Source organism: Grus americana, chromosome 29 (assembly GCF_028858705.1).
Source record: "Grus americana isolate bGruAme1 chromosome 29, bGruAme1.mat, whole genome shotgun sequence".
NCBI lineage: Eukaryota > Metazoa > Chordata > Aves > Gruiformes > Gruidae > Grus > Grus americana.
The window spans coordinates 2,564,595-2,588,539 of NC_072880.1; the positions used below are offsets into that span (position 1 = coordinate 2,564,595).

Consider the following 23,945-nt stretch of genomic DNA (forward strand, 5'->3'; position numbering starts at 1 on the left):
TCCCGCTTGAAAAGCCGGGACCTGGTCAGGTTAGGGGAGGAAAAAGGCTACTGGGCTTTACAGTAACGCGCACTATAGAGCCACTGTTTCGGCAGTGACCCCCCCAGGTCAGAGGTGAAGGGTTTCCCAGGAGTGTCTTTGAAGAGAGCCATCTTTGATGAGAAAAGAGCCTCTATACAGATGTCTCATAATTACCATGAGAATGTGGAGCACATGGCGGCCGCGCAGGCCCCAAAGGGAGCTTTAATGGAATGTCATTAAAACGCCCTGTTCGGGAGGTTTCTCTTCCCCCCCTCTTTGCCCCACTTTAACCTCTTTCAGGCTCAAATCCGTTCCCCACCACCACCCCATCACCGTCCCGCCGCCGTGGCTCGGTGCCGGGCATCGCGGCGTCCGCCTGAGCCCCCTCGGGGTTGGGTACCGCGGCGCCGCGCGGGGATGCTCGGGGTTGGAAGGGGTCGGTTTGGGTCCAAGGAGGTGAATTCCTCCAGCCTGGGGGAGATTTGGGACAGGGATGGGGAGGGACGTGTCCGGTCAGGACACGACCGGCATCTCCAATCCCTGTAGAAGCCTCCCAAAAGGTGTTGGGGTTTTTTTTTATTTAAATTTCTCTAATCCTGCAGAAGGGCAGCCCTGCCTGTGGCGAGGCCGAAGGCTTTCCCTCTCCCTCACCGTGGGTACCGCAGGCATCCCCCATCAGCACCACAAATCTTGGGGTGAGCCGGGCAGAAAACGTTGGGTTCCCTCCCAAAAATTCAACTAAAGCCTCTCTGGTGATGCTCCGGGTCCCCTGCCCTTGGCCGTCCCCACTCCACGTGATTAAACGGCCGCTAATAAAACCGGCGGCGGGGCTAATATATCTGTAATCCGCCTTCGATACACGGGGAACCCGGTGTCGAGGGCAGCGGCGGCCCCAGCGCAGCGCGCGAGGTTAATCTCCGTGAAATCGTCCCTTCAGCCCGGCTTTTATCCGCGTGTCAAGACGGCGGGGCGGGGAGGGTGAACGCAATTGGGGGCACGGCACGGCACGGCACGGCCGGGGCGGCACGCACCGAGACGTCCATCCCCGACCCCATCCCTGGAGGATTTTTTTATTCCCTTTTACCCTTAACCGGCACCGGTGCGTCTCTCCGGTGTCTCTCCGGGTCGCGGTGAGCCAGCGACGTCCTTCCCGGCTCGGGAAAACTTCGGATGCGGTGACGCCAACGCACACGTCTGAAACGGGACCCAAAAAAAAAAAAAAACCCCAAAACTGAGGAAAGAGACATGATGGGAAAAATCCGGGCTGAGCAGCGAAACCTCAGCCTGGAGGTGGTCAGGGGCTTCATTTCACTGGCCGCGGGGTTCATTTAGGCCAGGCAGAGGAGGGAGAGGTGGTTTAAAGTGGAAAAGCCCGGTTTTGATCATTTCAAATACCCCCGTCACGGCTCGGCACGGAGACAAGGGGCCGTTCCCTCTGCGGCACGGGGGATGGATGGGGATGAACGGTGAAGGAGATGGAGAAGAGGGATGGAGGGATGGATGGACGGACGGAAGGATGGATGGATGGATGGATGGATGGACGGAAGGATGGATGGATGGATGGATGGATGGATGGATGGAAGGATGGACGGATGGATGGATGGACGGAAGGATGGATGGATGGATGGATGGAAGGATGGACGGATGGATGGATGGATGGATGGACGGATGGATGGATGGATGGATGGATGGAAGGATGGATGGATGGACGGAAGGATGGATGGACGGACGGATGGATGGATGGATGGAAGGATGGATGGATGGACGGATGGATGGATGGATGGATGGACGGAAGGATGGATGGACGGATGGATGGACGGATGGACGGAAGGATGGATGGACGGATGGATGGATGGATGGATGGATGGACGGATGGACGGAAGGATGGATGGATGGATGGACGGAAGGATGGATGGATGGATGGATGGATGGACGGATGGACGGAAGGATGGATGGATGGATGGACGGAAGGATGGACGGACGGATGGATGGACGGATGGATGGACGGAAGGATGGATGGACGGATGGATGGACGGATGGATGGACGGAAGGATGGATGGACGGATGGACGGAAGGATGGATGGATGGATGGACGGAAGGATGGATGGACGGATGGATGGACGGATGGATGGACGGAAGGATGGATGGATGGATGGACGGAAGGATGGATGGATGGACGGATGGATGGACGGAAGGATGGATGGATGGATGGATGGATGGATGGATGGATGGAAGGATGGATGGACGGAAGGATGGATGGATGGATGGATGGATGGATGGATGGATGGATGGATGGATAACACAGCAGCCCTGGAAAACCAGCACATTTCAGGCTTGAGGGCACCTGTGCAGCCCCCCAGGACCGTGTTCAGCTTGGCTATGGGCGAGGTTCCCCGCTGGAGACGTATTTCAAGTCCTCCCCAGATAAAAACCATCAGATCCACTTGCCTCGGACCTCCCGGTCCTGGCACCAGGGGCTCAGGCACCGGGTTCCTCCAGGGCCGTGGTTCCCGGCCGTGGCCACACCGATGCAGCCGCAGCTGACGGAGCCCAGAGAGGCGACACGCGGCGGGGACAAGACCCCGGGGTGCGGGGAGATGCGGCGTCCTGAATCTTCCGTACACGGGGCCGGCTGGGAAACCATTTCGAAAGAAAAAAAAAAAAAAAAAAGAGAGAGAACAATATTTAAAAAAAAAAAAGTGGTGTCTTGGCTGCAGAAACATCCCTATTAGACACCCCGCAGCAGCGTGGCTCCCGGCCCCCTTCCATTGTCAGAGAAAGGTCAGCCCCTGACTAGTTAGTTATCATTAGCTAAGGCCAATTTAATCACGGCGATTGTGTATAAATCACTGCGGACAGACAGGGCACTTTCCTCCCTCCCCGCCTCCCCGGCTCAAAGGTTGACAAATCTCCTGGCCATCCCCCCCCCGCCACCCAGCTCCGTCGGCTGCCCGGGGCTTTCGGCCGCTTTGCCAAATATTAAAGGACCGTCGTAAATCATCGGGGCGCTGCCCATCCATCAGCCTGTCAGCCTGAAGATCAGGGTCACGGGTACGAAAGATCACGGGGCCGAGCGGGAATGGCAGCGGGGCAGGAGCGGGATGGACGGGCAGCGTCCGAGGCCGGGAGGTGTCGGAGATGGGGGGGGGGGATGAGCCGGGAGGGATGGAGCGACCCAAAACCAGCCCCGTTGCACCCAGGTCCTGCTCGTAACGGATTTTTCCTCCTCCCTTACGTACCGGCAACCTGATGCGGTACATGGGAATCAAAACCGGGGTTAGAAACCGGTGTCCGGTGGGGGAAAGAGAGATCCTGCCCGTCCCGGGGCTGCCTGGACCGCGCCGGCGGGATGCCGGGGCTCGAGGCTCTGGTTTCATCCGTGATGGCCCTAACGACGCCTCTTGCCCCGCCGAGTCAGCGACCACGGCCGGCTGCTCCCGCCGCATTTCACGCCGCCGGCAGAGCCGAGGGAAACCGAGGCACGGAGCAAACCTCCCCAGCCCGGCAGCAGCCACACAAAGCGGGACAGAACCGGCATCCCCCGCGCAGTGACCAGGACCAGAAGGATGGAGCCAGACGAGGCGTCCAACTTTTTCTCGCCTCCCTCCCTCCCCACCTTCCTTTTCTTCTCTTTTTATTTTTTATTCCCCCCTTTTCTTGCCTTTTTTTTAAATTTTTTTTTATTTCAATCTAATTGAAGGCCGGGGGGGGGGGGGTTGTATGGAAGATAAGAGCTGCCAGGGCTAATTACACCTCATTATTCCAAAGGATCTCTCACGCCTCACTTCTCCTCAAACGCCGGCGAAAGCGAGGGGGAGGGGGATGGCTATTAAGGGAAAAGCCTTGGTGGAAAACAAAGTTGGTTAATTCACACGGCGCGGCCCCGCGGCGGCTGCGTGGGGGCTCCCCTTCGCCTCCCCGGGCGCCTCGACCGCCTGGTCCCAACTGTGGGGCCGCTGCCGGTGGGGCCAAGTGGGGCTGGGGGGGCCCTGGGGTGGATGGAGACCACCCCAGGGCGACGGGGTTGGTTTGGGGAGCTCTGAAGGCCGTGACCTTGGGTGTCCCCGGTGACCTTGGGTGTCCCCCGTGACCTTGGGTGTCCCCGTGACCTTGGGTGTCCCCACCGGACTTTGCGCCAGGTGTCGAGGATGCGGTCGCCTCGCTCCGTGCCTCAGTTTCCCCTGCTCCGTGCACGGGGATCCCTTAAAGATCCCTGTGCAGAAAATCGTGCACAGCCCCGGGAGCCGGGATCCTGGCTGGGGCCGAAGCCACCCCAGGGTTTGGAGGGTCCCCCAAATTTTTTGGAGGACCTGTCAGAGCAGGGTAGACACCAGGGTTGATTTTTTTTTTTTTACCGTTCCCCTCTCCAGCCAGAAATTTCGCTGCCTATTTTCCAGCTCATAATTTGCCTCCCAGAAGCGCTGTGGGGAAGAATCCTGCCTGCTCCAAGCTGCTTGCACCCCAAAAAAAAAAAAAGGGGGGGGGGACGCTTCAGCCCCCCGCAGAGACAGGGATGGGAGCATTCCCCACCGCTGCCGACGCCGGGGCGAGAGCGCGGCTGATGCCAACCTTTCCCGCTTGGATTAGGAAAAGTTACGGCAGCGACTGTTTTCTACGGACACCCGTCACGGGTCCGGGCCAGCATCGCTGCAGGCTCTTCTGCAAATCCAGTTTGCCTTCTCCGCACCATAAAATACCATTTTTACTCCTTCTAAGACGCGTTTCCTCCATAAAACCCCAGATTCGCTCGGCTCTCCGAGGCAGTTAATTATTTATATTAAAAAGGAGGGATTTGATTATAAAGCAAGAGATTTCTCATTTTGCTTTGCCAGTGAAGGCTCCAGCCCTGCCTGCGCAAACCAAACCGCAAATCTCTCCATGAGGACGGACTTTAAAAAGTTTTTGCACGTGGGATAATTAATAACTGTAATATCCGAAGGGTGAGGCTGAGGGCGGTTAGGCTCAACCGACGGGGAGAAATAGGGATTTTTTTTTTTAAGAGGCGTTTGGGGAATACCGTCCCTTGGCAGCTCCCGGACGCGTCCCCAGCGCGGCAGGGAGAGGTTGAGCCCTTCTTCCGCCCAGATGCTCGGCCAGATCCAGGAGACGGAGGGATAACTCCATCCCGGAGCGCCCGTCGGGTACCACATCCCCAGAGCAGCATTGAACCCGCGATCCGCAGCATCCCTGTATTCTTACCCCATCTCTCCCATCGGTTGGGTTTTCTCTCTCCCCTCCCCGCGCTATTTTGGTGGTCCCAGCTCAGCCCTTTCTAGCCGGGCGTCTTGTCCTGCGGGAGACGTAAGGATAATTCCGATAATTCAGGTAATTTAGATAATTGTGGCTGCAAACCCGCCTTCTCATTCCCCTGTTTTGTGCCCCAAAAGTCCTGACACCTTTTATTTCAGTCCAGGAGGGCTGAATCCATTTCTTTCTTCTGTTTAAAAAAAAAAAAAATCAAAAAGTAACCTTTAGCAAAAGCCAGAGAAGTTGATTATAGGAAATCTATAAAATTTCTATAAAATAAGGACAGGAATACATCACTTCTTTGGGCTCGGAGGGACGGGCTCTGAATTCACAAAGAGGAGCAGCGGCTCAGAGCGGGCTGTTAGAGGATGTCACCAGCTTTAAGTCATGGCTGGTCCCAGATATTTTAAGATAAAAACAGATGAAAAAAAAATAAAAATATATATATATATATTTATCTGGAGCTTTCACATCCCCCTGAATAGCCACTGAGCTGCAGGACTGTAGCTGGTTCACCCTTGTTTTTCTAAGCACGGAGAAGGGGAAGAAGGAATTAAATCTGATAAATCCTCCCCAGCAATGGGAACGAGCCCTTTTTTTTTTTTTCTCCCCTGGAAAAGCCCCTTCTCCACTCTCCCCGTGGGAGCCCACCGACGCAGACGCATTTTTTTTTTTTTTTCCCCAGTGAAATAATGTATTTGTAAGAGATTATTTCAAACCCACCTTACCGGACCGTAACCTTTCCCCTGTGAGGCGGCGCAGAGCGAGGAGCCCTTGTCAGAGCCAGCGAGCGCCGAGCAGGAAAACGAATGAACAAGTAGGCAAATTAAAAAGGAAAGATTACCATCAATATTGCGTCGGTCTCGAGTTCATTAATTTGTGGTTTCAAAGGCTCAGAGGAGTGTTAAACAAATCTCATCTATGCCGCGTTGCCGACACCTTTGTGCTTTTTAATACCGCGGCGGCGAGCGGCTTTTATCCCGAGGAATTTATTTTTCCTCCGTGTCGCTCCAGCGCAAGCCGCAAACGTTGATTAAGCAAACGCGGGGATGCCTTTTTTTTTTAAATAAATAAATAAATAAATGAAATCACCCCATCCCTTTTAGCTTCCAAACTTTTTTCTAAAAAAAAAAATTAACAGAGGGCTGCCTTGGACTTTTTTTCTTAGGTTTTTTTTTTTTTTTCCCCCCAAAAAAATGCAGGGTATGGGATGGGGTAGCGCTAATAAAGCTTTATGGCTTTACAGCTCCCTCCACCTCTCCCAGCCTTTAAACTTTTCCTTTTGCAATAGTCAACAGCGTTTTCCACAAATATTGAGGCAACTTTGCTTATTCCTTGAAGGGAAAAAAAAAAAAAAAGGAAAAAAAAAAAGAAAGAAAAAAAAAGAAAGAAAAAAAGAAAGAAAAAAGAAAAAAGAAAAAAGAAAAAAAAAGAAAAAAGAAAAAAAAGAAAAAAAAGAAAAAAAAAGAAAAAAAAAGCAAGAAAAAAAAAGCAGCGAGTTCTCCAGCCCGGCGCGCCTATCTCGGAAAAGAACCGGAAAAGATACTTGCCGATTAATACTATTAAGTAGGATTTAAAAAAAAAATAAAAGCAATTGAGGTTGGATAACGCCCTCCAGAATAAACCAGCCCTCTTCCCCAGCGCCTGGCAGGCCCCTGCGTGCCCAGGGGTATTTAGCGTGTCTCTAACGAAGCCGAAAGCTTCGCTGTGTGCGCTCCTTGCCACCTGCGGAACGAGCGGAGGCGTAAAAAAAAAAAAGAGCCTTCGGCCAGCGCGGAATGGGCGAACGGGGTTGGGGCGAGCTCCTCCGCGGCCCTCGGGTCTCTTACCCGGCTCGAATCCGGCACAAATTCACCTGCCGCGACCCGGAATGGGGGGCCGGGGGGCCGGAAAGGGGCCGGAGGCGGATTTGGTGGATCCAAAACGCTCACCGAGCAGACAAGGTGATTTTCCTAACAGGAACGTGCTTACCACATTTTCGAGTATCTGTAAAAACCGATGTATTTTCCCTCCAGCAAATAGCCGAGGCTTTAATAATTTGTTAGAAAAGCTTTTATAAATTTGTTAGAAAAGCCGAGGCTTTTATAATCGCCGCTTAAACTTCCCCGGACCCTACTCAAGCAATGGATCAGTATTGCTGCAAATAACCGTAGTTAAAAAAACCAGAAAGCTTCTGGATATAATCAGCGTAAAGGACATTTCGAGTCAGTATTTTTTGCTCCGACATCCCTGGAATAAGGATCTTCCACGCCCGCGGCGTTTGCGTCGTCCTTACGAGGGATGCTGCAGCCATCGAACGTTCAATCCCTTAATTCGGGTGCCCGGGAAGGAGACACAAAAAGGGCTTTTTGCAACCAAAAAAAAAAAAAAAAAAATATAAATTTGAAGCTGAGGGGTGTGGAATCGCTCCTGGGAAGGGCAAGTGAGGGGCTACCAGAGAGAAATCGTCGTCCCCAGAGAGAGCAAAGGATCTGCCGAGGGGGGAGACAGGGAAATGTGGGAGCGGGATTCCCCGGGGATCCTCTCCTGGGAAAAACAGCCAAAAAACCGAACCCCGAGGAATTAAAAACCCACACAGCAGCGTCAGAGGATGTCTGGGTTGGGGGGGGTGTGAAGATATCTTCATGGCCAGCCCAAAAATAAAACTCCTTTGTGTCTCTTCACGGTGATTTGAGACCCAATGATTTATTTCATTTTAGAAGGAGACTTCCCAAATATTTTCAGTGGTAAAACCTCCAGCCAGCGAAGTTAGCCCAACCCCAAACTTTCCAAGGGTTTGGGGAACTTTTCCGCCGGCCCCAAGCAGTCCTAAGCACGACTCGCTTCCCTCGCTCTGCGAAAACAACGCCGCTTTTGCTGCCAGCTCAATATTTCCTTCCCCCCCCCCAAAAAAAAGAAAAAAAAAAAAAAAATCCCTTTTTTTTAAGCCTTCATTCCATTTTCTTGACAGCATTTGTTTTGCAGTCATTGGACAATATATTTACCGCGCTTTGTTATCGTCCATTTTCTGGAAGACCCGATTGCGTTACAAATCTTTCACAAAGACAAAACCCAAAGAGACAACGAATTCAAACCCAACGCGACCTCTTTTGGGGTGGGGGGTGTGTGTGCTTATTTTACGAGATACCTGGGGCACAAGAGCAGCCGTCGCGCAGCAAAGCTGGTTGAAACGTTTGGTTAAGGACACCGTACAGCTCCGTGAAATTTAATTTATTTCATTAATTTATTCCCCCCTCCCTCGGAGAAACGAAAAGCCAACAGGGTCTAACCTCGAGGCTGGCGATAGCGACGGACGCAGGAGGAGGGAAAGGGAAAATAAGCGGTGGCGTGACGGGAAGGTGCTTTCCAGTTTGGTTTCCCAACCTGCCACGGTGAACGCCGGGCGCAGCGGCGAAGCGCCGTGCTGGCGGGCGGAGGGTCGTCCTCGCCCTTTGCTTTTTTACCCTGTTATTCTCATTTTTAACAAGCCAGAGGGATAACGCTAGCCGAAAAACTTAATCAAACAGCCTCAATCCGGGGTCGCTCCTTCGATGCCGGCGGGTTCGCCGCGTGCCTGGGGAGCGCTGGGGATGCGCCGACGCCGCGATCCCGGCAGAGAACAACACCCCCCCCCCCCCACCGGGGACTCGAGTGGGTCCCGTTTCCCTGCACCGCTGCGGAACCGCCTTCGGGATTTGTCTAGAGCATCTCGGAGACAAAAAAATAACGTATCCTAAAGACAGCTCCCAGGCCTTTCCCATCCTCACAGCCTGGGCGCGCTTTTCTTTAGTATTTTTTAATTCCTCCCGAAAACTCGCCGAGATGGGGGTGACCCGGGATGCTGCTGCCCGATCCCTGCCCGCACCCAGCTCCGGCCGGCAGCATCCCGGCGCATCTCCCTTCCCCAGCCTGTTGCTTTTGCATCCGCAGCTCTTTTTTTTAAGCGTCCTCTTTCTGAGGCTCCCGTTCCCATCGGCGCCGGTTTCCATCCCCGCGCCGGCAGCCTCTGGCACCCGCTTTAATTCCTTTCACAAAGAGCCACACGGCTATTTTCTTTTTCTTCCCCCCCTCTCTTTCACTTGTTTTCCTTTGTGGGAGGATCAACACAGCCTCCTCCAGCCTCTCAAGAGCTGACTTAAACATCCCTTAAACCCCCCTTTTTTTTTTTTTTTTGTCCCTCCGGTTAGGAAAAGCCACATGAAACACAAAGCGTGGGAAAGACGACCAACGGATGCAAACCTCTCCCCACCTCTTCCCTGTCAGTGATGATAATATTATTATTATTATTATTATTATTATTATTATTATTATTATTATTATTATTATTCTGGGCTGGGGTGGATTTTTGCTGCCTGCCAGCTGACACTCCAGCCTTGGCCAGAGCGAGACGCGGTGGGCTGGCAGGTCGGCGAGCGGGCGCTGATTGACAAGTCTATTAAATTAAAAATAACCAACCAGCCCAAGGGCCATCAGGGTGGATCCTCATCCTTTCTGTATTAACCCCTCGCCGTCCCGCCTTAGGGAAGTACAAAGGACACGCGTCCTTGCACGGGGACGCTTCCCCCCCCACACACACACAACCCTTGCGCCCGGAAAACCAGCAAGATCACTTTCACCAAAACAATAAATTGCCACAATTTCCCCTCCTCTTAAATTTTTTTTTTTTAAATGGAAAAATAAGAGAAACCAGAAAATCGCGGCTGAGGATTTCCACCGAAGGAACGGATGAAAAGTTTGCAGGGCAGCTGGGAAGTCACGGCTACAACCGGGACGGCTTCGCTGCCGACCGGGACGGCAATTTGCCACTGGCGCCGAATTTGCTGCTTGAGGTGGGATAGCTCCTGGTGGGATCCTGGTGGGATCCTGGTGGGATTTCTCCCGTGAAAGCAAAGCAGCCGTGCTCTGCCTCTCGCACCGGAGCTGCACGGGTTCGCCCGCCAGCTAACGCAGCAGCGTTGGAAGCTTTTCCTTCCCACGCGGTCGGACACGCTCGTTTCCCTCCCCAGGCTAAACATCAGCTGGAGATTAACAACTTTCTCACTGGAAATATTCAGAGACAGAAAAAGAAACGTTCCCCCTTCCAACTGCTGTTTAAAAATAAAGAATTCCCGACTGCAACAAAAAAAAAAAACACCCCAAGGAGAGTAAACTCAAGACTACTGCGCTGAAAAACTCTTAGTTAATCACGGAAATCAATTAACCATCCCTCCCTGGGTTTACCTCGTTTAAAATAGCCCCGCGAGCCCCCAGCGGTGCCTTACCCCCCCCCGGGGAGCTCCTGGCTCATCCGAGTCCTAACGTCGCCTGCGAAAGCACTGACCGATTTGCGTAGCCGCGCTGGAGAACTGGACTGGGTCGAGGGGACAGGGACAGCCTTTCCAGGCCCTGAATGGCGTTGTGGAAAGGAAACAAAACAAAACAAAACAAAAAAAACACAAAAAAAACCCCCCAAACCCAACCCTCTAATCTCCGGGCGTTCACGCCTTTCGGTGCTACCGGCCGGATTTGGAGCCCCGTTTGCTGCTGGCGGGAAGCTGCCCGAGACGCCCTGCCTGATTTTGGGGCAAACTGCAAAGCCCTGGAAGGGGGAATTCAGCAGGTTTAACCCCGAGAGAGGTTTTTTTTTTTTTTTTAGATGCATCCGCAACAGAGCCGGGGTTTTTAATCCGCTAACGCGGAAAGGAAACCTCGAGGAAGGCGGTTCGGACAAATTCCCGCTCCGCAGTGGTTGGGTGATGGGTGCTGAGCTGCGCGGCGGGCGACGCGGAGCAGCACCGGCGCCGCAGCCGTGAGGTTAAACCCACATGCCGAGGGTTCGGCAAGAGCGAGGCCCGCGCCACCGGCATCGGCAAAGCCAACGCTTGCCGTCCTGCTCGTCTGCTGCCGCGCGCAGCGGGCGTCGAGACGCGGCACCGCTCCGTACACGCCTACCTCCGCGCAAGCCCGCGCGAACACGCTACGCTCATGCTTACACACGCCGTGGCCACGTTTACACACGCCGGCGAGCCGGGCGTTTCGCACGTCGCTCATGCCGGGTGTTTCTAAAGCGCCGGTGCTTTGGTACAGATATTTACGCGTGACACCGCGTAGGCAGTAGGATGGCAAAGAAAGGTCACGCCGCGCACGGACCACAAGCACCGCACACGCGTGTGGGGATGTGTTCCCCCCCGCCATGGGCTTGGTGCTGGTCCCCACGTTACCTGGGAGGGGAGAGCAGGAGGAGAAGGCTGCGGGAGCATCTCCCGGCGAGGCGGCCGTGCCGGATCGCTCCCACCGGTGAGCCCGGCTGAGGGTTTCGGTGGCCTTGGCAGGAACCTGGTCTGCAAAGTGAAGTTCAACAGGTCAGGGGGGGCACCGGGAACCCCCCCGATTTCCTCCTCCCTTCCCAGCCAGACCCCCCCACATCTCCTCGGAGAGGAAGCCCCTCGAGTCCTGTGTCACGGCCACACGATTACACCAAATTTGAGAAGTCTCTGGCTGATTTGCTGCGTTTTTCCGATCCCCCGCGTGTTGGGGGAGATGTTTCTCTATTTCCCCTCCTAAACAAACCCGTAAATTGAAGATTGGGGTTTTTTTCCCCTTTCAAACCCAACCACTTCCAGGTATTCTTGGGCTGAACTGGCACCGGCGGGAGCTCCCTGGGATTTCATTTCCTTCTCCCGAGCGGGAGGGAAGAAAAACCATTCCCTGAAGTTTCCTCCTCTCCAGCCCATCTTCTCTTCTCCCCAGACCTCTGTTAAAGGCAATTAAAAAGTCATTTAAAACCCCTCGCCAGAGTGTTTTGGAGGCCTGGAGACAGGCAGGGAGGCTCCTGGGAAAGGGCGTTATTCCCGTTTACGGGAGCAAACCGGCAGAAGGAATTCCCCGGCTCTTTGCTAATCCATTCGCGCCGAGCCAAAGCCTCTCTGTCGGTCGCCGGCTCACGGCTCTGAGGGCAGAGGGAGCCCAAATTTGGCACCAGCTCAGAGCCGGTGATGGAGGTCAGGGGACCCCAGGGTTTGGGGAGGGTGGGACAGTCTCCGAGGGACACCCAGGAGTGGGTTTTTCCAAGTCCCTCGCTCTCGTTTTACCCATTAGTTGGGCTACGGCGCGACGGAGCGAGCTCGGCCTCGGGGACCCCACGCGTGACGCGAAAGCAGGAGCGGGGAAACTGAGGCACGGAGCAGAAACCGAGGGTCCTTTGGTGCCCTTTTGAACACCCAACCCGCTGGTCCCCGGAGAGCTGTGGTGCTGAGCTGGGGACCTCTCCCTCCTGCACCCCTCCTTCCAGGCAGGTGGGCAGCGGAGCAGGCAGGGGAAGGGGACCGGTGCAGGCAGGGATGGCCCTGCCTGGTAACACCACCCCCCCCCCCAAAACCCCCGAGCCCTTCTGCCACTCGCAAAGTGCTGCTGCCACCTCGTGGTGCCGTGTCGCCTGCTGTCCCCGCGTCCCCTCAGCCAGCCCCAGGCACCCGGCCTCATCCTGCACCCGGTGGGGCTGGAGCTGGGCTCTGCCCGGTGGCCGGAGGGTCCCGGGTCACCCACAGGCACCCAGTGACATCCTCACACCAACGCCACGCAGAGCCCAGACCCTCCGCTCCCACCGCGCTTACGTGGACGCAGGGATGCCGCACAGGGAAACTGAGGCACGGGGAGGCTGCCCGAGCATGCTGGTGGTGCCCAGCACCCCAGGTACATACGCTTGGGCACCTCTGCCATCACGGATGGGGTTGGCGCTTGATGGCAGGGGAAAAAAAACCCTCCGGGTCCCTCTGCAAAGCGGCGGCTGTGTCCGGCCCCATCTGCTCCCAGCTTTTTTTAGCCCCGCTGCAGCTCCCGGCGCTCCCCTGCGCTGCAGCTGCCCGACCCCGGAGCAGGTGCTCGGGGCTGGTGATTTATCTGCACGTCGGCATCTCGGGAGCGTCTCCGAGCAGCGCCCAGGCCAAGGGCAGGGGAGCGGGAGGAACGGTTTTCCTCTGCAGGCAGCCGAGGGATGCCAAGCCCCCGGGGATGTGCCGTTCCGTGGCCATGGGACTTGGGTTGCACCGTCAGGCAGGGCAGTTGCAGGATGCAGCTCCCCGATTCTTCCCAGACCTTCTCAAGATCTTCTCTCTCCAGATGTAACACTGAGGTTCCTGGTCCTCCCAGCATCTGTCCTTCTCCAGGATCTCCTGAGCTCCCCAAACAGGAGAGAGGGAAAGCTCTGGGCTGGAGAAACCCGGAGGAAGAGTTTAACTCGACTCCAGACTTGCGTCTTCATCGTTTTTTTTCCATCTCCCTCCTTACAGAGCTGAGAAAAGAGCAGTTGCCTGCAGGCATAGGCCCTTCGCTCCCTGCCGTGCCAGGGGAAGATGCCCAGGCCGGGTGCTCCGGTGCCGGAGGCGGCAGGTGCTGCTCGACGAGGAGCCTGCCTTGAATTTCTGGCAGTGCTTTGCCTTCCCTACCTACTCGTTTTACCCAGAGCCCGGAGAAACCCCTGAGATCAGCAGCTCCGAGCGGTCCAGCCGGGACCCCGCGTCCATCTCACACACAGATTCGAAGCGCGCAGTTGGGAAGCCTTCAGATCTCCCTCCTTTTCCCTTCCCCTCCCCACTGGAATCCGGCTTTCGGGATCAAAAATACTACTGGCTATTTTTAAAGCGTCAACTTAGCCCCCTCTCCTCCAGCTCGCGGTGACGGATCAGGCTGTCGTAAAGTTCAGCTGTTTTCTGCTCCCTCCGCACCGAGCCCGGGGCGTTAACGGCCGTGATTCCCTCCTCGCTCCTGCCCGGAGCCAAACCTGCACCGGGAACCAGGACTCGTGTCCGGAGGGTCTGGGGATATTTGGTGGCCCGTCCTGTGGCCGGTCTGAGTGGCGTTTGCTGGGGTAAGTGGAGCAACTGGGATCCTCGGCGGAGGTTTGGGGAGGGAGAGATGGGGCCAAGCACGGCGTGGCAAGAGAGGCGGATGCTTGGGGTTCGAGCAGGCTGTGTCTGCACCTGGAGAGACGCGAGATCCTCTCTTCCGGCAAATCCTGCCTTCCCCAGGCCCCTCTTCCGACTCCGATCCCAACCCTGCAGCTCCCGGGGATGCCGGGCTGCTGTGCCGCGGCTCCGGGGAGCACCGCGGTGACGCTCAGGGCTTGGCCCGTCCCCTGCCTCCGATCGAGAGCCTGGCTGATCCCGCTCGCCGTGGGATGCTCGGGAAAGGCTGGCGGAGCTTTTCCTGACGGGAGCTTAACCGAGCCACGTTGGGAAGCGATGCTGGTGGATAGCAGGAGGGTTTGCTTGTGTCCACAGCTCTGATGGAGGCAGACGAGCTCCTTAGAGACCTGATGCCTCTTTAGATACGTTTTGCTCGCTTTCCCCATCCATTTCGGGTGAAAACCCACCCTCATTCGGACCAGGGCTCCTGGTAGCAGTGGGTTTGCAGACACGGCTGATGCCAGCTGAGCTGGGGCTAGTTTCCCTGAGCAAATTAAATCTCCAAAGCACTAGGGTTAAACCAAAACCCTCGCCAAACTCATCGCGTCAGCGATTGGGCTAGATGGGGGCTGGAGCCGAGCTGTGACCGTGCCGTCCCAGCCTTTGGAGGGATGACATTGCTCCAGGTGACAATCCGCGCGGGTGATGCTCACGGGCAGAGCTGCACGTTACCTACTTTGCCCCAAAAATCAGGCAGCTGCCACAATCAGGGTCTCTCCCTCCCTCCCGGGGCGATGCTGTGCTTGGGAAAGCCTCGTCTTTTGGGGCAGGAGGGGCTGGGTGAGGCCAGCTGCTCCGCAGCCCCCTCGGTGGCAGGATTCGGTGACCCAGCTGGCGGGATCTGGTGCTTTGTGCCTCCTAAACTAAACCTCCAGCTGATTTCGCTGGTGGGAAGAGGCGGGGGGAGTTGGCTTTCAGAAGCAGTTTGATCACAGATGCTTTTGTCTTGGTGCCGTGACTCTCTGCCAGCTCGGAAGAGATTCCCAGCCTCCTCAGCCCAACATATGCCCGCAGCCCCCAGCTCGGAGAGCTGCTGCGTGCCGGCGGCGTTAAAGCAATCGATGATTGCGTTTCACGGCATGGCCGGGATCCGGCACGTCGCCAGGGAGGTGCAACCATAACACCGAGTCTCGGGGCTGCGAGGAAGACCCCGCAACCTGGCCTCTGGGCTGCAGCAACCTGGATATCCCGGGTTGGTTTCTCCATTCAGAATTTCCCCTCCCTCGTCCAAACGAAGCGGATGGGTGGGATGCCGAGAGGCATCCGCTCTCGCCGAGCCCAGATGGTACCGTCTGCTGTTCCAGAAGAATTCCCACCTGCCCGCCCCTGCTCCCACCCCGCGTATAACCGATTCCCTCGGTGGGTGTCTGCATCTCCCCGCGCCGGGGGCTCGCTGCGGGGAAGCCTACGGCAGCAGATGGGGAGCACACCAGGCGCCTGAGGCATGGCCAGGGCGGACCCTGGGAGGCTACGCTAGGATATGGGTCTTATTTTTTTAAACAAGATTTTTTCCACTCCCTGGTTATCCCTTGTTACCAGGTAACAGAGACCCAGAGCATAAATACTGGGCAGGGAGAAGAGCCGCAAAGGCTCCGTGCACCCTGGGAGCACAAAAAAAAAAAAGGCATCTAAAACCTTTCTCCTCTGGTTGCTGCTGATGTAAATCCCAGCCGGGATTTGAACCCAAGCTGGTATTTATTCTTTGTTTTCCTTTCTCCTACCCGTTGCCCCCAAGGAAGACGCACTGTTACACTTAAAGCATGAGTCTAGCCGTAGATTTAAGCTCGTTCTGCAATGAGCAGCCGCTGTCCCTCCTTTTCTCCCCAATTCCCTGGGTGAAGAACAGTTCAGCAGCTGCCACGACCCACCCCAGCACTGGCTACCTGGTTCGTGCAGCAGAAGAGCTCACGTCGGGGTCAGAGGGGGAAACCCTTTTCCCTCCCATCCCTAAACAACCCAAACTGGTCTAGAGGCGCACCGCAGAGATGGGGAGCGATTCCCTCGGGACAGGCACGGTGGTACCCGCAGGGGGTTTGGTTAAACTCCGTCTGCTCTCCTGGGCTCAGGTTGGCACGAGGCTCCCGGTGCGACGGCGTCGAGGGCGCTGCGAGGATTCGCTCCCTGCCGTGAAGAGCGAGACCTGGAAAACAGCAGGAAATTGGTTTAGGAGGCAAGAGGCTTTTCTGAACGGGTTCCCAAAGGGGTTTGTGGGTGCTGGGGCACTGAGGGACACGCTTTCAATCCTTGCCCTCCATCCATGACCGTCATGGATCCTACATGGACAGGCCACCCCTGGAAAAGCCCGACATGGAACATTTCCGCACATTTCCCCTCCCTGCGGGAGCAGGGGGTTGTGAGCTGCTCTCTGCACCCCAGCCCTCGCGGGTGGGCTTTTGGGAACCCAGCCAGGGTGGCCCGGCGTTCACTGACCCCTGGGGACCGCGGCCACCTTTGGCCCGTGCCGTGTTTGCGTTCAGGACTCGGCTGCGCCCCAGGAGGGGAAGCTATGAGAGACACGGCTGAAAAAAAGCATCCCCGGCGAGAAGCGCAGTGCTTTTCCACGGGAACTCGCTCCACAGGGGTGCAGGCAGGGGGTTGCGATATCACCCAAGGAAGGAAAACCAGGTAGCTCCAAGGAAACCGGCTCCCGCAGCCCACGCTGCACCCCACGAGTGACGTGACCCCACGGCACCGAGTAGCATCACCCAGCTGGGGGTGGGGGGGAGGTCTGGGGGCTCCCACCTCTCCCTCAGGTTCTTTTGCCCCCCCCCTGCCCCTTGCCGTGCACCATCTCCCTCTGCCCCCTCCGCTTGTTGTTCTTGGCTGGGGTTTAGCCTGTCTAAATTTAGGCGGATCTATTTCAACACCCATCCTCTGCCCTGCGAGGGGAAGAGGACGGAGCAAAGGTAGCTGGGGAGGAAGAGTGGGGACCGCAGTGCCCTGCGGTGGGGTCTGCTCCCCGCAGCCCCGGCCAGGCTTTCCCCAGCACCACCCTGGATTTTACCCGGCTGCAAAGCCATGGAGGTGCCCAGGACTGAGGTTGGCATTTTCCCGGCTGTCATCCCGTGGATCTCTCTGGCTGTCACCTGGGGGTAGAGCTGGGTGACAAGGACAAGCCAGCCCGTGTGTTCACCGGGGAAGGAGCTCCCTGCACCAAGAACCAGCTCGTCTCCGGAGGAGGCTGATGCAGGTGAGTGGGGCTGCAGCAAAGCAAAGGCAGGGACAAGGGTCCCAGGAGCAGGACATCGGCACCGGCACCCAGGCGTGCCCCAGGGTCCGGTCCCACGTGTAGGTGGCCCCAAACAGAGGGAGAACTGGGGTGCCCAAGTCATGTCCCCCCTGCCGCTGCCCTGCCTGGCACAGCCCAAACCCCTCCATCTCCCCTCACGGGTGGCATCACCTTGGGCTCGCAGAGCATCTCTAACCATCGCTACTGCCTTTCCCCTCACGCCGTCGGGGTCAGGACATCCCAAAGTCAGTCCTGCTGCCTGCAGGACCCACGGCAGGGCCTCTCCATGCCCCGACCGGAGCCACGCTTCTCTGCTACACATTAACCAGCTGTTTACCCACCAAGCGTTGTGCCGGGGACAGGTCACCTCCGCGTCACCACCTACCTCCAGGGGATTTTGGGGGGAGAGTAGCGCTGAGGGGTCACTAGGTCCCGTGAGCCCCAAAAAAGATGCTCAGCCTGGTCAAACAGGGTCAAGCCAGGTAGGGATACGACAGAGCAAGTGCCGAGCATCAGAGGAGGATCATGGCACAGAGTCTGCTCGTGCCTCGCTCACCAGTACACATCCAACACGAGCCCAGTTCCCAGTTCTGGGTCTCCACGCCCCAGCGCTGCACAGACCACTTCCCCCCCCCCCGCCCCGCCACTATCCTGGTCGGCTCGGCTCGTCCTCGCTGCCAAGAGCAGCTGGCAGCCAGCGCATCGCCAGCAGGGCTGAAGCATGTTTTCTCTCCAGACATCTGCCCCGTTAGCCATTAATCCAGCTGGCAGAGGAACGCAGTGAGCCGCCAGCGCGCGGCTACGTCACCGTGCCAGCCGGTACAGCTAACGGCAGTTGTTCGAGGGCTGCAGCCGCGGCAAAGGGAGCTGAAAGGTGCTAGACGGGGCTGGTAGGACTACGATTTCTCCCTTTTTGAGAACGAGATGAGAATTCAGTCTCTTCTCCCCGCGGCTGCAGCTTACACTTACTAGCGATCGCAGCGTCGGTAATATCGACTCCTCGGGCTGCCCAGGGTAGAGGGAACAGGCACATCACCGTGAGCATCAGCCTCTGGCAACTGGCGTCTCACACAAGCTAAAGGGGAGGAAAAAACCAACTGATTTCACATACAGCGGTTCCAAAAGGACCTTTGCAAAAGGCTATTTGACTAATAAGCGACTAATAACCAGCTTGTTAAAATAAGCCACCAAGGACTCAAATCCCCAGCCCCGATGAAGTACAAGGGAAGTAAAATTTTTTCTGGGGCTGCATCTCCTCCTGCCACAGCCCACTGTCCGGACACACGCAGCTCCTTGCACTCCCCTCCCAGCCAACTCGAGCCCCCCCCAGCACCCAGGGAGCAGCCAGAGCCGGCACAGCGAGGGGGGGAAAGGTGGAACATGGCTGAGAGCGCGTTTCCCAGCTTTGAGGGAACCTGGACGTGGGGTTTCGGTGGAGCAGGAGGTGCTGGTATCACCCAGTGGTGCTGGCTGTGGATGTCACGGCAGTCACACTCGTCATCTGGCTTTTCAACTCCTCTCCCCTCGGACGCTGCTCTCCAAACCTCCGTTTTGGTTGGGACAGCGGCAGACCAGAGGCAGCCCACGCTGCACCTGACACGTAGGATGGTTCAGGTCCTCTCCACACTCATCGTCTGCTCACGTCCCGGCTGTGAAGTCTCTTCGAGCCCCTGAAGCTCACAGATCCTCTCCAAGGGCAGCTGGAAGCTTTAACTTTTTGTCACACTGAACTACACAGCACAGCTGCCTCAGGGTGGAAGATGAGAGCTGCAGCGGTTGAAAGCAGTTTAAAAAAACCAAACCCTCTGGGATTTTGCCTAAAAGCTTGCCTTCCTCCCCGAGAAGCAGCAGTGCGGGGCCACGTTTGGCAGCTGCCTGGATGCTGGCAGCTCCGTACCTGCCGCAGCTCACGTTTGCTGCCACCTCTCAGATCCCATCTCCGTTTTGCTCCTAGGGGACCTGCTGAATGAAGCCGAGACAAGCCAGCGGGTGAGCAACCCCCCAGGCTCTGCATGGATTGGAATGGGGAAACCTGCCTGCAGTAAGAACCCCGGGCAGCTGGAAAACCCCGGCTTCTTCCTCCGAGCTCTCTTCCTCCTCCTCTTCTGCAGGCATGGTAAGGAACTGGATGGGTAGAGCCATGCCAGAGCCACATCCCTGGCAAGGATACCGGTGGGAGCTGCAGCCCCAGGGCGCAGGAAGGGTACAACCATGGCAGAGCTCCTGGGAGGTGACCGGAGCAAGGAGACGATCCTCTCCTCGCAGCCATAAGGCTCAGGCAGCGTCAGGGCGCCCACAGCATTCCCACCAGCATCACCTCCCCACACCAGGGCAGCCTCCGCAGCGAGAGCATCCCCTGCTCTCCTGCCGCAGGCGCTTTCCCTGGGAGAGCCCTCAAAGGCTCTGTTATCTCCCAAGATAAGACAGGGACAACAGGGACCAGCCTAAGTCCAAGGTCTTTCAGTGAAAGGCACCAGCCGTATCCATCACTGAGTCCCTCGCTTTCCTTCCTGCACCCCAGACACCCTGCTAGGGAAAACGAGACCTAAAAAACCCCAAAAAAACCCCAAGACCAAGCCCTAAATTTATCTCCCAGCCCAACTTGGATTAATCTACTGCCATCCCTTATAACCCTTCTGCTTAATGAGCTAAATGATCCCTGCTAGGGTGAGTTCGTTAGCTCTCCTGGAGCTGTGGCACATGGCACTGCCTTCTGCAGCACGGAGAAATCACGTTTGAGGGGCAAGGTGTCCTTGGTGCAGTCAAACCTAGCGTGAAAAAGTGACCGCACGGCACGGCCAAGGTTGAAATGGGAAGAAGGGGTTTCCCAGCTCAGAAATTCCCGTTTGGCCCCTGGCAAGCCCTGGGGCGAAGAATCTGCGTCTGAGCCACGTCCCAGGGCCGCGGTCACAACTGCTGCCCTGGCTCTCGGCCGCACTCGTGCCCCAGGTACAATCTCACATCCCGGTTGCTTCAGGACACCCCTTCGGCCCCGTGACTTCTCCCAGGGTGTCCTCTGCGCCGGGCTCCAGCCTGTGTCCGCAGCGGGCAACCCTGGATTCATTCCCCTCAGGCACGTAAGGAGCAGGTCATTTAAACTGGCCGCTGCGTTCGTTAATGCAGGGAGAGAAGTGCGTCCAGAAAGCGTCTCCATCGTGAGATCTCGAGATGGTGGGAGGTGGTGGGAGGAGAAGGGGCTGCACTTCCCCATTCCTCCAGCTCTACCGGGACGCCCCAGGCCATCTCGTCTCTCCCAGTTTCTTCCCAGTGTAAGATCCTGCGCTGCAACTCGGAGTACGTGGCTGCCACCCTCAACCTACGCGGCTCCAACAGGAACGCGGCGTACTGCAACGCCCTCCGCTCCTACTCCCACTGCACCCGCAAGACGGCTCGCACGTGTCGGGGCGACCTGGCCTACCACTCCGCCGTCCACGGCATCGAGGACCTCATGATCCAGAACAACTGCTCCAAGGAGGGTCCCACATCACCGCCCCGACCCCGACCCCCGGCCCCCAACCATCAGGGCTTCGAGTCTCTCGATATCTGCAACTACGAGAAAAGTTTTCTCTACAAGCACGGCCAGCCCCCCAGCTACCAGCACTGCGCGGCTTTCGGGGACCCCCATATCCGCACTTTCCACGATGACTTCCACACTTGCCGAGTGGAGGGTTCCTGGCCTCTCTTGGACAATGACTACTTGTTTGTGCAAGCAACCAGCTCTCCGGTGGCGAAGGGCTCCAACGCTACGGTCACTAGCAAGGTAACGCTCGCGTATTGCCGGGCAGCAAATCCGTTCGCCTCTGGGATGCGGCAACGGCTTAGGGCACTCCCCGCGCTCCCCAAAAATGGCTAGGGAGAGCAGCAATAGCTTCAGCTCAACCCGCGTGGCATCAGGAGTGAATGTCTGCAGGAACGAGAGGGATGAAGGTCTCTGAGGGGACCAGAGAGACCTGCAAACCGCTCCCATTGCTGCCTGGGGATGGGTTACTGGGCGGTCCGTGGGTTACCTGCATGCCGTCTAGCCAGGCTTGGCTCCGACTCGGTTTTCCATAGTTTAAATGGTATTAAAGAAAGAAGGAAACAAAGGAAGGAAAGAAGGAAACATTGCTGCTTTCCCGAAGGGATTGCAGCAATGTGGGAGAGATGGTTTGGGGCAGAGGGGGATGCATCGGTGAGGCAGATGTGTGCAGTCTACTTCGCCCTCCCTAGAGAGCTGATACCCGGGATGGGGACACGGCCACGACTCTCGCGCAAGTGAGATCAAACCCCTTCTGATCTGCTCTCTGCAGCTCACCATCATATTCAAGAACATGAAGGAATGCATCGACCAGAAGGTCTACCAGGCTGAGATAGACAACCTCCCGGCAGCCTTCGAGGACGGCTCGGTGAACGGGGGCGAGAGGCCGGGCGGGAGCAGCTTGGCTATCCGGGAGCGCAGCCCTGGGCGACACGTGGAGATCCGTGCGGAGTACATCGGCACCACCATCGCCGTCCGTCAGGCCGGCCGCCAGCTCTCCTTCTCCATCCGGGCAGCCGAGGAGGTGGCGCGCGCCTTCACGGAGGAGCAAGACCTGCAGCTCTGCGTGGGCGGTTGCCCCCGTAGCCAGCGCATCTCTCGCAGCGAGTGCTGCCGCGGTCGCGTGGCGGCCGAGACGGCCCGGGCGCTCTGCAAGGAGATGCTGCCCGTGGAGGACGTCTACTTCCAGTCGTGTGTCTTCGATGTGGTCACCTCAGGAGATGCCAACTTCACCATGGCGGCTCACGGGGCGCTGGAGGATGCCAGGGTCTTCCTTCCCAATGCTGAGAAACTGCACATCTTCCAGGCTGGGGCAGGCTGCCCGCGTGTCTCTTCTTCCTTCCTCCTCCTCCTCCTCACCTCTGTTTTTTTGCACTTTTAACTCTCGCTGGCATTGCAGGCAGCACGGGGAGGGGTAACCCGAGAGAGCTGCTGACTCAAGGCCCATGCCGCGCAGATCAAGAGAGATGCCTTACCAAGGATCAAGTGTCTCTGTGGCAATAAGGAACCAGAGACCCCGACCTTTGGAGAGGGGAGCACTGGAGATGAGAGATGGTGAGACACTGGTTTGCATCCACTGCTCTCGCACGTACGGCACCGGTTGAACCCGGTTCCTCTCCCGAAAGAAGATCACGGGGGTTTTTCTGTTGGATTCTGATGCATTTGTTTTTCCTAAAGATGAGGACATTGCAGCCGTATCAAAGAAAAAGAAACACACGGGGTGAAGACACGTTTAGAAAACCTCTCAAAGCCTTTCCATAAACTTGCTTTACACCTTTCTTCCCGTGTTACTACAGCAGATTTTTTACTCAAAAACCTTACAGATTCAGAAATAATGTGCTCAAAGCCCAGATCCCAGTTTTTAGCAGTCAAAAAATGTCTGTTGGTGGATTTGGTTTCCCATGACCCAGCTGCTGCCAAAGTCACGCGAGAGTGAAGCAAGGCAGTGAGTTGGCTATCAGAGTGTTGTGACCAAGGTTTGAGATTTTTGAGCTAGAAATCAACCATTTCGTACTGTATTCTCCTCTCTCCGGATCAGTAACGTGCTCATTTGCAGCGTCAGGAGCTGCAGAGCGTCAGGTCTCTGACATTTCAGGCTACCGTTGCTATTTTTCTTTGTTGTCTTGGCACCTGTCTAGGACTCAACAGAGCCAGTTCTGGACTTTGGACCAGCGTTGAGTTTCAGTCAGGAAAAATACCCCTTGGTTTTCCTCTCCCTTGGGCCCAACTTTCTCTGTCACAGTCACAACCACGTCCAAATGCTACCCAGACCGTGGGTTTCGCTTGCAAAAGAGAATTAATAACAAAGACACGGAGCTGGCAAAAAGCCGTATGACCGTATTGATGGGCAGGGGAACTACTAGGCGATGTACATAAATATAGAGGTGAGGCCAAATTAGATGTCTAATATATTGAAGAGGTTTTAAGCAGATAGAGTTCTATATAAGAAATATTTTCCATATGCAAAGACTTTTTTTTTTTTTTTTTAATAAAGAGGGCTCACAGTAAAAACTTTGCCATTCCTGTCCCGTGGAGCCATAAGAAGAGCTTTGCAAAGCCTCGTGGAGGCAGAAAATTGAGCTGGCAGACATGGGGGGGGAAAGAGAACTGCAGATCATCCAGGTACGGAGGATCTGTCGAGCCGTAAAGGGAGGTTTTACAATTCATCTTTCAGTACATCTGAAGTTTCTTTGGTTAATTTTTTTCCTCTCTGTTTTTTCTGTCGAGGGCGCAAAGAGTAAATACGGAAAAGTTTCTTAGATATCTCAGCATATTTCCTCCTCCAACGTGCACTCAAAGCACATGGTGACTAGCGTGAGAGTTTCTCTGTTTCTTGTATGGTGCTCTCGCTAATCCCTGAAGGTTTTGACATTAAAGGTGTCTATTTTTGAAGTCCTCATTTCCTGTCATCTGTCTCTTTATTTCTTTGGTCGGCAGCAGCAGGTGAAGATAATAATATCTTGCCTTCCACCCACCGCTCCTTTTACTCCGGAGCACTTTGCGGTCTATA

At 56.2% G+C, this 23,945-nt stretch overlaps 2 protein-coding genes across 2 annotated transcripts; one reads left to right on the top strand and one right to left on the bottom strand.

The window, feature by feature from the left end:
- Window positions 1-17,733, bottom strand: LOC129197710 (uncharacterized). The gene is made up of 6 exons (XM_054806398.1): window positions 17,590-17,733; window positions 16,168-16,329; window positions 11,448-11,567; window positions 2,470-2,653; window positions 1,106-1,215; window positions 1-492 (listed from the first exon to the last, which is right to left on the bottom strand). Exons 1-6 carry the CDS (start codon window positions 17,615-17,617, stop codon window positions 308-310), a joined length of 789 nt encoding a protein of 262 aa, XP_054662373.1. The 5' UTR covers window positions 17,618-17,733; the 3' UTR covers window positions 1-307.
- On the top strand, window positions 17,092-23,832 carry HJV (hemojuvelin BMP co-receptor). Its single transcript, XM_054806373.1, has 4 exons — window positions 17,092-17,379; window positions 19,373-19,534; window positions 20,676-21,178; window positions 21,708-23,832. Exons 2-4 carry the CDS (start codon window positions 19,441-19,443, stop codon window positions 22,314-22,316), a joined length of 1,206 nt encoding a protein of 401 aa, XP_054662348.1. The 5' UTR covers window positions 17,092-17,379; window positions 19,373-19,440; the 3' UTR covers window positions 22,317-23,832.
- The last annotated feature ends 113 nt before the right edge of the window (window positions 23,833-23,945 follow it).